This window comes from Pteronotus mesoamericanus, unplaced genomic scaffold (assembly GCF_021234165.1).
Source record: "Pteronotus mesoamericanus isolate MK-2021 breed Mesoamerican mustached bat unplaced genomic scaffold, CSHL_Meso_final contig_32, whole genome shotgun sequence".
Classification (NCBI taxonomy): domain Eukaryota; kingdom Metazoa; phylum Chordata; class Mammalia; order Chiroptera; family Mormoopidae; genus Pteronotus; species Pteronotus mesoamericanus.
Genome location: NW_026555134.1, coordinates 10458942 through 10471632, shown reverse-complemented (window position 1 = coordinate 10471632; position 12691 = coordinate 10458942). Strand labels below are relative to the sequence as shown.

Genomic DNA, 12691 nt, shown 5'->3' with positions numbered 1-12691 from the left:
AGGTGGGGGCTGACTTTGGCCTGCACCACCTGGGAAACCTAGGGCCAGGGCACCCAGTGGACAGCGATAGACCACATCTGAGCACCACCACCCTACCCCTGAACAGCTGATCTTCCATGGAGGGCAGAGGTTAGTGGTAAGTGGTCACAGCCAATCCTTGCAGCTGACTGGCCTGGGTAAATCTCTCCCATTCATCTACCAAAAGCAACCAAAGCTCCACTATGAGAAGAGGGTGTGAAGGGTGCACCTCGAGTACCCAGCTTGGGCGAGAGGGGAGGCTGTGCCACTGGACTCTACAGGACACCTACTACATTAGGCCCAAGACATGAAGTCAAAGCAACTCCACCTATTACATAGAAACAAACACATAGAAACAAAGCCAAGGAAGGCTGCCAAAATGAGAAGACAAAGAAACATGGCCCAAGTGAAACAGCAGGTCAAAACTCCAGAAAAAGAGCTAAACGAAATAGAGATACACAATCGATAAGATGCAGAGTTCAGAACACTGTTTATAAGGACGCTCAAGGAAGTTAGTGAGGACCTCAGCAGCATAAAAAAGACCCAGTCAGAAATGAAGGATTCACTAATTGAAATGAAGAACAATTTACAGGAATCCAACAGTAAAGTCAATGAAGCCGAGAATCAAATCAATGATTTGGAACAGAAGGAAGCAAAAAACAAGCAATTAGAACAAGAAAAAAGAATCCAAAAAAATGAGGATAGCATAAACAACCTCTGGGACAACTTCAAGATATCCAACATTTGTGTCCTATGGGTGACAAAAGGAGAAGAGAAGGAGCAAGAAATTGGAAATCTATTTGAAAAAACAGTGAAAGATAACTTCCCTAATTTGTTAAACAAAATAGACTTGCAAGTCCAGGAAGCACTGAGAGTACCAAGCAAGATGGATGCAAAGAGGCCCACCCCAAGACACATCATAATTAAAATACCAAAGGTTAAAGATAAAGAGAGAATCTTAAAAGCAGCAAGGGAAATGAACTACAGGGGAGTTCCCATAAGATTGTCAGCTGATTTCTCAAAAGAAACTGCAGGGTAGAAGGGATTGGCAAGAAATATTCAAAGTCATGAAAAGCAGAGTCCCATAGCCAAGATTGCTCTACTCAGCAAAGCTATCATTTAGAATCAAAGGGCAGATAAAAAGCTTCCTAGACAAGAAAAAACTGAAAGAGTTCATCATCACTAAACCATTATTATATGAAATGTTAAAGAGACTTAAGAAAAAGTAGATCAAAACTATAAACAATAAAATGGCAAAAATATATAACTATCAACAATTGAATCTAAAAATCAAACTAAGCAAACAAGAACAGAGGCAAAGTCATGGATATGGAGAGTGCTTTGATGGGTGCCAGATGGGAAACGGTATAGGGGAATGGCTGAAGAGGTGAGGGGATTAAGAAGTACAAATAGGTAGTTACAGAATAGCCATGGGGATATAAAGTGCAATACAGAAAACAGAGTAGCCAAAGAATTTATACATATGACCTATGGACATGAACTACGGTGTAGGGTTTCCCTGAGGGAGTGGGGAGTGATGGGAGGAGGGGGGCAAGGGAGAAAAACCAGGACAACTGTAATAACATAATCAATAAATAATTTTAAAAATGCAAAAAATGACAGTCCCTTTAAATATGTTATTCATAATAAACAGCTTACATGAAGCCCTTGAAGAATATGTTTAAAAGGTTACAAATTAGAACTACTAAAATCTACATGACAATATTTTCAACTATATTGATGAAACTGATCACCTTATACCTTATAATCCTTATTCTTCATGTTGAAAGTACTCATTGTGTTCTGCATTTCAGTCTCAAATTATCCTTTAATAATTTTTGAATAATTTTAATGACAAGAAATATACATTGTTCAAGAGTTATTAATTTTGTTCAATATTCTTCTAAGACACGTTAAATATTCTTCTAAAACATGCTAATACATTGTAAATGTATCTAGGATTGTCAAAAATATTCCAATGTAAAGAAATAGAATATATCACCACCAGATAACATAGACTAAAGAATACATTTTTCTGTATTCTACTGATGAACCTCATTTATTAGCATTTATGGAGCAGTTGTTGAGTTGCTGCTATGTCCCCAGGTACAGGTCTCAGGTACCTCAAGCAGGATATGAAATTTATTATGACACACTATATGTTCCCCATACAACGTATATACTATGTTCCATTTTACATATTTTTATCTGCAATGTCTTCCAAAATTGCTGAAAAAATATTTTACTTCATAATTGTAAAGGATAACATTTTTTGCCGGTTTGGAATGATAAAGCACCTAAAATCAGTGTGTTTGCCTAAAAGGAATGCGTAATGCCTCTTTTCCTTCAAGCCTTCCTCTGGAAGTACTGTAGTTAATAATTTTTATTTGTCAGAAGTAATTTTATGATAAGAATTCACTGTTGTATAGTGCCTCAGTGCTATTGCAGAAGAAGACTGACCAGTGACATGCAAACTAAGCATGTCATTGAACTCAAGGATAAACCTAAATAAAAAGGAAAAAAGAAAAATAGTCCCCAGTTCCAAATTCCTACTGGCCTGACTAGCACAACCCGGTCTCTCGGAGTTTTTCCTGCATCCATGGCCCCCTTCCTGCACTTGAAGAAATCTGACAAATTCAATCTGCAATAGAAAAAAGGATTTTTTTTCCTTTGGCCTGAAAATATTTATTTTAAAGGCTTGCTCTATCATTTTGTTCTTGCGCAAAAAATTTAAAAATGTATAATTCGATTGCTGACATATTCTTACTGAAATGGATGGAACACTAATGCTAGGGAAATGGTAAAATGAGTACTAAATCCGAAACAATAGTACTTTAATGAAAAGCCTTACTGTCAGCTGCAAAAGGTTTATGGACTGAGAAAACATTTTCTTATATCAAATTAATTAAGTTTCAATTAAATCCATGCTGTAGTTAGAAATGATTGATAAGGCTCTATTTTGTAATAGGGATGAAGAATCAGGTAATATTTCAATATATTTTAATGACAAGCACAGAGTATACTCAGTTTATATAAACACGTTTCTAACATTTCCATCAGTATAATTGAGCATTTAGAAAGTTTAGACTAAAAAAAATTGCATTGAAGGGACACCTTCTGAGGTTCACTGAAATTCAATTAGAGTGACTGTATCAAAGGGCCATAAAACAAGTGAATATTGTAGGATTTATAGTTTGCAATCAATTTTACATGAATGATAAATAAGCTCTATAAAAATGTGATGCTCTGTTCAAAGACAAATTAAAATTTAGCCATATCTCCATTCAACCCAGTTTGTATTTATATTTTAAATGCTAAAATAATCAGAGGAAATGTTGAATTAACACAACATACCCATAAATAAACTATATGGTAAAATTCTGAACAATTTAAATAGTAAAACCATAAGAAGGATATATGTCATTTGTTTGAGAAATGTGAAGAGAGATGAAAATTAAAACAATCTACTCATAAGTTTCCTTACTGTAATAACCCCCATATTTCCCAAACCTATTTGTTCTATTCAGTTGAAGATGATTATAAGGGTCAAGATTCTAAATTTTAAAACTGTCTTTAACAGTAGACTAAAAATTAGTAGTAAGCATATTGGGCAAGTTTTCTATGATATGTTAATTAACATATACAAAATAGAAATATAATACCAAATTGGAGGCTCTTGCTGAAAGAAAATATCAATAAAATAAAAATAACACAAAGCTAAGTTGGAAAACAAATCCTAGAAATGCACTGCTCATACAAAAGTAGAAAAAAGGAAGGCATACATATTAAAAATCACACATACTAGTGCAAATCAGCCCATGTCAGGAATCTGTGTCCATAAAGTCCTCATTCAAAGATATCCTCTATAAATATATATTGTAATTTGGTACCTTAAAAAATTGCACTAAATGAATAAGCACAGAAAATTGTGATATATAGTAAGCTGGGGGTGGGGGACAGGCTATGACAATTTTGTTGCCATTCACACATTTTGTGGATAATCCAAAACTAAAATGAAAGCTGAACACCTCATAACTGGCATGGCTTTTGTATCATCCTAACAACATTTATAAGTCCTTTAAAAATACATATTATACATATTTTCATCAAATCATTTTCATATAAAGCAATGTAGCTTTAGGGATAAAGATAATAACTGAACATACCTAGCTTGTAGATGAGAATGAAAACTGTATTATACATTTCTCTAAATAGATGAGGCAGATGCTATATAAATTTTTTCTTTTGAAATCTAAATGTAGAACAAAAGCAAAAAAATGTGGCTTCAAAAAGTATAATTTTATCATGAGAAAATCTATAATATTTAATGTGTTTAATAGATAAATAACCATTCAGGGCCTCAATGCACTAGGAACTAGGCAAGAGTTCTTGAGAGCTATATAGACAACGATGGCATGACCCTTCCTCCAAGAAGTTCACAATTTTCATTCTCTGAGTTATTTTTAAATTGTTTTCATTCTAGGAATTAAAAATGATAAAAAAAGACAAAATAATTTAAATTAAATTATACTGAAAAATAACATGTTAAATTCCTAATCAACACCATTGTAAACACCCACATTATTTTTCATCCAAATTAGTAAAATCTTCTTTGAAAAACATTTTGATGTTTGAAAATTTTTAAATAATGGTTCATTTTGAAATTTTAACTTTGACTTCAACAACTAATTGTTTTTTTGTATTGAAGACACATAGTCATATAACAGGTTTGCCAATGAGTTATTCAGATCATTAGAGAAAACTTCAGAAATTTTGACTGAAAATTGCCATAACAAAAAAACCCCTAATATTTTAATCATATCTAAAGTATCTTCTGTAGAATCCACTTTGAAAAAAAAAATATATTAATCAGTAGCATTAACATCCCAATTAAATGTTTATATCTAATATTTAAGTTCTGCGAAATGTATCCTCTGCTCACTTTAACAAAATGGTTCTGTATATCCATTTAGATTTTATTTGCTATAATAGCATTTGTGGTGCAAATTAAGTACTTCTACCTACTTTTTTTAAAAAGATTTTATTTATTTATTTTTAGAGAGAGGGAAAGGGAAGGAGAAAGAGAGGGAGAGAAACATTGATATGCGAGAGAAACATCTATCGGTTGCCTCCTGCATGGCCCCAACAAAGACCTGGCCCACAACCCAGACTTGTGCCCTGACCAGGAATTCAAATGGTGACCTCTCCCTTTGCAGGACACCACCCAACCCACTGAGCCACACCAGTCAGGGCTATTGACTTTTTTTAGGGGGAAGAAAGAAAATGAGGAGGAGGAATAGAGGGGGGAAAAATGTATACTCTTGGAAAACTCAATTATAAAGTAAAGCATGCTGGAATAATTAGGAAGCAACTGTTCTTTTTGAGCCTTTCATAAAATTGGAGGAGGAGGAGGGCTCCAGGAAGTTCTAAAATTTATCAAGTATTATTGGAAGAGATTAAGAGAAGTTTCAAAATTTGGGCTTGAACCAGCATTATATTGTCATAATGTCACAGTGCAATGACCCTATCACTTTAAAGGCTTGATGCGAAATGGGAATGCTCCATATCTTGAGCATTTTCTGCAAAATCTCAAAAAGGAATAGCATAAGAATAAAGTCTTATTTATATTTAGTTTCTTTAGTTTCATACAGTAATTTTTATTTAGTTTCTCTTTTCCTAAAAACAAATATTCCAACCAATGCTATTCTTTGTTTTTTATTTAGTATAATGCATTATTTTCTTGGAATTCCCTTCTCAAAACTTTTATAAATTTTCTCATGAAATCCACCAACAAATTATTCTTACAAAGAGCTATTTCTTTCATTGTAACCTCCAGTTGAATATAACTGAATATTTACACCACCGTGTTGTAAAATATTATGTTCTAGTACATGTGTTCATGGTTTTCTTCACACCATGAATTCTTATAATTGCTTAAAAGCATCCAAGCTGTTGTGGTTTTATCAAAATTTTGCTTATCTTTAAGTTGGTAATTCCAGGTTTTAGTAATTACCTCAACAAAAATGTCAAACCATGACAGCCTAACCAAACTCTAAGTACAACTTGTAATTATGACTATAACTATACATATATTACATGTTTATATGCATACATACATTACATATATGTGTATATATGCATACCTACATTATGTATATGTTTATATACTACCCACATTATGTATGTTTATATGCATACCCACATTACATATACATATATACACACACCACACACACACGAAGTTGCATTGCTACAAAGTGTAATGAAGGCTTAGCAAATATTACCAACTAATTAGATGAACACAGATACACAATCTCAGTAATTCAAGACTAAAACCCAATGATAAGAAATACACCTTTTAAATGATATCTGAAGAAATTTTTTTTCTCTCAAAAATAGTCCTTCATGATGATTTTTATTTTTAACATTATGGAATACATAGAAAACTATCAAATTATATATAATACACTGAAGTAAACTGGGGGAATCTATATGGTTTGGGGAATCAAGTTTAAAAAGCCAAAAATATAATTTTAGAATTCTCTCTCTTCCAAGAGCATTTACAATCAGTACTGTTTCCAAATGCCTTTACAAATCAAGTTTACAAGAATATTTAAGATAATCTATTTTAAAAGGCTTCAGGAATTATCTTTCAAACATTTTAAGTGATTTTCAAAATAGATGCAATTTATATTTTTAAAATTTTTTCTAAATAAATTTGTTTGCAATGTTTCAAAAGGTATTCAGTGTGCGCAACAGTTTTATGAAAGAACAATATTTTCTCCAACATCACCATCTACTGGCTTAGAGAAAAAGTAGATTATTATCGGCTATTTCTTTACATTTAGTATTTTATTATTTATTTTTATATAATAAAAATATGACTTAAGATATGAAATTATTAAATTATTTTAAAATAGACTAATGGCTCTTTGTCAGTCATTCATGAAATAAAAAGATTTTGAACTGGAAATTTAATACTTAATATTTTTAATTCAAAAAATTTATGGGATTAAATACTCATGTTGATTGCCCAGTAGACAGTTTTAAACAAGTTCTAGTAATTTATCACAGCATTAAAGTTTATTAAAATTTTTAAAATGCAAGAGTATTTTAGTATTTTTCTAAAATCGGCTGTTGATTTTGTTAGCAATATACAAAATGTGGAGTAAACACACATGCAATATCAAATTTATTATTTTCACCAAAATTTTGAATTACTGCCATAAACTGCTTTTGTGTAAGAACCACTAGGCCATCTTCATTCACATCCTCACACTGAAGTTCTCGGAGAAGACCACAGTGGCCGGTGCACACTGAAGGCAGCAAGCCCTATGAGTCTTTGAAACTATCCAAGAGAACGTAGAGGGGAAAGATTAAAAAAAAAATGAACTAATATAAGAAAAGTATTCATTTAGTTTCTGATAAAGGTACTCAATAACTATGGGAGGGAGGGAAGAAGAGAGGGAGGGGCGAGAAAGGAATTCTTGAGGCCCATCACTGGTTTCAACTGTTGAACAATCAAATGTTAGTCTTTCTTATTTTTCCTCTAGTATTATGGTTTGTATTTTCTCATAATGAAATTTTATATTTAAACAGCCTATGGAAAAAAAAATTTAAAACCTTAGTATTACCGGTACCTAAGAAGAAAGGGAAAGAGGAAAGGAAAGGGGGAGGAAAGTGGTAAGGAGGGGGGAGAGAGAGGGAGACAGAAAGAAATTGGAAATCCGCCTTTATTTCCGCAGGTACCCATGGAAACAAATGGGAACAAATAAGTACTTGCATTATCCCACTGTGACTGTGAAAGAGAAAGATGTGGGGGCGCAGTGCAATGCACAGTCATTTTTCCCAGGGCAGAATATAATGACTTCATTTCGTTTGCATAACCTTAACCCACTCTGTGGATCTTGCTGGATCCTTAAGTTGTTGTGAACTGCAGCATTTCCAAATAAGTCCCTCCATCTCAGGAATAAAATTAAATTAGCAAACTAATACTGTTTCAATTTTAATATTATTAAAGTGTAAAACTCCACTTCCTTCATGTGTAAATTTAACTCTGTGCTTTAAGAACATTGATTGATGGCACCCATTTTAATAATGGAGTTTAAGAGTAGACTTCCTTAGATTTCTGGAAGAAAGGGGAGAAAGTCATTTTGGTTTTAGCTAGCAACATGCTTGATGCTGCTGCTTCCACTTCACATAGGGAAGAATCATGGACTCCCCGACTGAAAAGGCAAGAAAGCAAAGGCAGAGCACTGGAGAAAAACCTTGAGGGGGATGTAAATGATCAAAACTCATCTTGACAAATTTGATATTAGAGATTTCCATTCAGTTCTTGACTGTTGACTTCGTAATTGTAGTTTACGTAAGCATCTCTCTCTCTCTGAAACAAGTTTAACTATTTTTTACATTTTCTATTGCTCTGTGCAATAATAAGATGAATAAGGATACAAACACTCCGTTTCATTTTACAAACTCTAGATTGTGAAATTCATGAAAGAGTGACGAAACCAAGCCACACAAATGTTACGTGATTCACCTAATCAATGAGTTAATGTCAACTCCAGAAAATTCTATCCAATGAGCTCTCTTCTGTAACAGTGCCTCACTAGTTCTCTGTAGCAATCAGAAAGTTGACTGATGGCATGGGTGTTTCAAATGCCACGATTCTGAATTCCCATGTGGAAACCTTGAAAATTCATTCAGTTCCTCACCATCATTTGTTTTAGTGTCCTAGAATACTAATCCATTGGAGGAGCAACTTGGGGATCTGGAGACGCATGCGTTTTTATTTCAGCTTCATTTTCTGAACAAAACAAAAGAAAAATCTGTGCAAAAATAAGGTATAATTTTCATTAGTTCCCCAGGAGTGTGGTCAAGCAAATCATGTGTTTAAATGAAATCCATGTCTTTGTTACATGGGTGCATCATTCTGTGGAAGTTCACGGAGTTATATGTGTTAATATATTTACATTTTCTGTCTGCATATCTTATTTCAATAAAATTTATATTAAATCTATTAAAAATATTGAGACTGAGGAACTAATCATAACCTTTAATCTTTACAAAGCTCCAACACAATGATTTAACATTTATTGGACTAAGGGAATATTTATTTTGTTCAGTCTACAAATCTGCTATTTTCTCATTCAGGCCTTCTTATTATTTTTACCAATGAGTGAACTTCTCAGTCATGGATCACTTTCAAAGAGTAGAGCTGTCAATTACTTTCACCTCATTTTCAAAATCTAACATACTCCCAGTAATCATAGTCTTGCCATAGGTTCATTACTTTTCAAAGCATTTTCACACTAGTATATAATTGCATCCAGTCAGATTCTTAGCACAGTTGTATGTCAGTCATAATTCAGGAAAAAGCTGGCAACTTGATATCAAATCAAATGAATAATCTAAATCTGATAGGTTAATAGGTCAAGTATAAAATCCTTCAAAAAATTAAATTACAGGATATATATGCATATATATACACATACATATATATGTGTATGTGTGTATACATACATTTTCCAAGATGTTCTTATATTCTTGTAGGGAGATTTTTTAAAGCTACGAAGCCACTTTAAGAGCCTCTCTCTTGCTTTCTCTCTCTTTCCTTCTCCCTCCCTCTCCTGTCCCCCTCCCACGTTTCTTTTCTCACTTGATATCAACATTTCTGTAGAAAACATGTGGCACTGAAACCTTCTTAAATAGGTGCTTTAAAATCAATTTAACTGTAAGCATCTAATCTAATACAACCATCATAATGACCCTGTTCTAGCAAATAAAACTGTTTCATTGCTTCATTCATCCCAGTGACAGTGGTTTCGAAATGAGTTGATGATGTTTCTGATAAGATAATCAAGCTAACCTATCGAATATATGATTAAGGCTTAATACGGGGAAGTGGGATGGCACCAGTTGTTTGTCTATTGTGGTAAGACGGCAGTTGGGCTTTTTTTTTCCCCCCTGTGGTAATTTTCCGTTAGCTCCTTTACACTGTAGCCAAAGTGGGAGGCGAACCATCTGCAACACTACCCCCCCAAACTGTTAATATAAAACGCAAACTGAAAACATCAAAGCCGGGAAGAATCACCCCAGCCCAACCGGCAGGAAAATGATGGCAGCTGCTGGGAAGAGGGCAGGAAGGTGCAGTGACCGCGGTTGCACAGCCCACGCGAGCGCGTGGGTGGGAGCGCCGGGACAAGGGCCGCGGGGCCTTTCCATTGAATCCTTTTAGAGACTTAACTGCTTGGATTCTATTACTTCGTAGCCTTGAGCGAGCTTCATCGCGTGCCCCGCGACACTGCATAGAGTGACGGGGCTAATATGGACAACTAACTGCAAAGACTAAAATGGCTGATCAGCGACTTCAGATTTTCAAACTCGGCCGGATCCCACTGCTTTCAGGTCCTTTTCCTCTCGCTGCTCCCACCGGAGCCTGCTACCTGAGAACAAAGCGCACTCGGCCGGGGAGCTGACCGCGGCCCCCCCTGGCAGCAGAGCCCGGGTCAACGAAGGCTGAAGCTCACTCAACGGAGCGGCGAGAAATTGACAGGCTCCGGCTCCAACGCCACGCGGCCGGGTCTACCCCGGGCCTGCGTCAGCCTCCCTCCGCTCGCGCACCGCGCCGCGCCGCGCCCCTCCGGGGGGCGTTATGTAACCGCTCCGAGCTCAACTCCGGAACCCTGTGACAACTTGTCCCGTCGAGGCGGATAACAGAGGGTTCACGGGGCTGTAGAGTGAACACGCTGACCTACAGATCCTGCTGCTCTAAACCCGGGGCTGCAGGTGAGAGGTGCAGCCGCCGAGGCACGCGGCCGGCACCGGCAGTTCCCCCGAGGGATCTATCCAAAAGCCCGACGGCGCGCTCTGGGGAACGGCTTGTTTCTGCGGACAGGGTGCTACCCGGCGATTAACGTGGGGTAAGGAAGGGGTAGGGAGAGCCTCCTTCAGCACTCAAGCTAAACTAGACATCCCTGAACCTAAGGAAGCTCCGCAGCTCCAAATGCCACCCACCGCTCTAGTGCGCACACTCTTCAATGCCATTTGCTCCGTCCTCAACCCCTCCACCCCCACAAACAACAGGGGTCCCCAAGATTGCAACCACTTTCTTCCTACGCTGTCACAGGCACGCGCGTGTACCGTCACTAACACCCACACACTGACACACTGAAAAGACGCACACGCCACTCCACACTCACACTCCCTGGCTTTCCGCGTGCGACACCTGAACGGCATGAATATTCATTACTTACAAGCATTGGTGACCGCGAAGCTGTTCGCTACCTCCAAATTGTCGATGTGCGGTGTCAGTCTGAACTCCGAAGTGGAAAACTGAACCATGCCTACCCGAAATGCACTGTATTCTTGATCGGCGCCCCTGGGAAATAACCCCCCTGCAAAGAACAAACACCAAGCAGGAGAATAGTGTCAGTGACCCGGCGGGAAAGGAGAGGAGCCCGCTAGCGCCCGACAGCCCTGGAGTCTCTTATTCACGCTAATGGGTGGAATAAACACATCAAGGGGCTCCGGTACCGGGGTTCCGAACATCCAAATGGTAGCCGGGGGATCAAGACCCAGATGAGAGTCTGAGGGCAAGGTAGGTGGCCAGAAACATTCGCCGCCTTTCCTCCTAATCACAAGCTTTGCATTCAGACCCCTAGAGAATCTGAGCAATCGGAAAAATGTTAAGGCAGAATTAATAAAACCTGGGGGCCAGAAATGAGAAGATTTTTTTTTCTCTATTGTATCAAAGGCATCGTCTTTTCGCTTTGCTTCATCCTAAGAAAAACATGTATATTCTAGGCAGTTTAAATCTGGAATGCAGTCAAGGTATGACATAAGTCTACATGACATGAATTAATTTGTTCACTGTGAACAAAGATTACCACCAAATTAAGCACAATTCAAAAGCAGAGCACAAAGGGTACCTACCTATCTGTATGCTGTTAGAAGAGACACCAAAAATTAGTCCCCATAAAACAGGAGAAAGGAGGACAGATATATGCATAATCTTTTGCATTTCCAAGAAAAGTAGAGCATCCACAAAATAGCCCCCTTTTTCCCCCTTTTCCTCCTCTTCCTTCTTTGGCCGTTTTCCTCAGCAAATTAGATCCTCCGCATTTTGAAACAGCAATTTAGCACCAAGCTGCTACAGCCCTGAAGTGGAGGCAGAAGAATTCCTATTTCCCAGGTCCTGCTGGTGGCTGCTGGTGCCCTGCGCCCTGTCCCTGCTCCTGAAGTCCAGAGGACTGGCTGGATGCAGTTTTCAGCGGAGCCGCCGCTGTGGTCCCAGTGCCTTGGAATATTCAGCACCCTCCCATGCACTCACACACACTCACCCTCTCTCGCGCTCTCTTCTCCCTCTCTCCAGTCTCTCTCTCTCTCTCTCTCTCTCTCTCTCTCTCTCTCTCTCTCAACCTCTCTCTCCTCTCACGCGCGCGCGTACACACATACACACACACACACACACACACACACACACACGCAAGTCACAGAGAGGGGCAGGCAGTCCCGGGCGCGCGTGCGCGACTCACAGCGGGCTCCTGGCGCGCGCGCCCACCCCTCCCCCGCCCCGCGCCCGCACCCCGCACAGCCCTGGCAGCGTCGCGTGCACGGCGCGGAGAGAGCGCGGCTCAGCGCCGGCCGCGGGTATCCCTTGGCGAGACCTCCG

At 38.0% G+C, this 12691-nt stretch overlaps 1 protein-coding gene across 5 annotated transcripts in view; it reads right to left on the bottom strand.

The window, feature by feature from the left end:
* Positions 1–12426, bottom strand: part of GRIA2 (glutamate ionotropic receptor AMPA type subunit 2) — a 125446-nt gene extending 113020 nt beyond the window's left edge. For all 5 annotated transcript variants that reach the window (XM_054576086.1, XM_054576083.1, XM_054576082.1 and 2 more), the window contains exons 1-2: positions 11953–12426; positions 11274–11414 (exon numbers count right to left, since the gene is read on the bottom strand). In XM_054576086.1, coding sequence (XP_054432061.1) covers positions 11274–11414; positions 11953–12040 — 229 coding nt within the window. In that variant the 5' untranslated portion in view covers positions 12041–12426. The remainder of the gene's footprint in view (positions 1–11273; positions 11415–11952) is intronic.
* Positions 12427–12691: the final 265 nt, after the last annotated feature.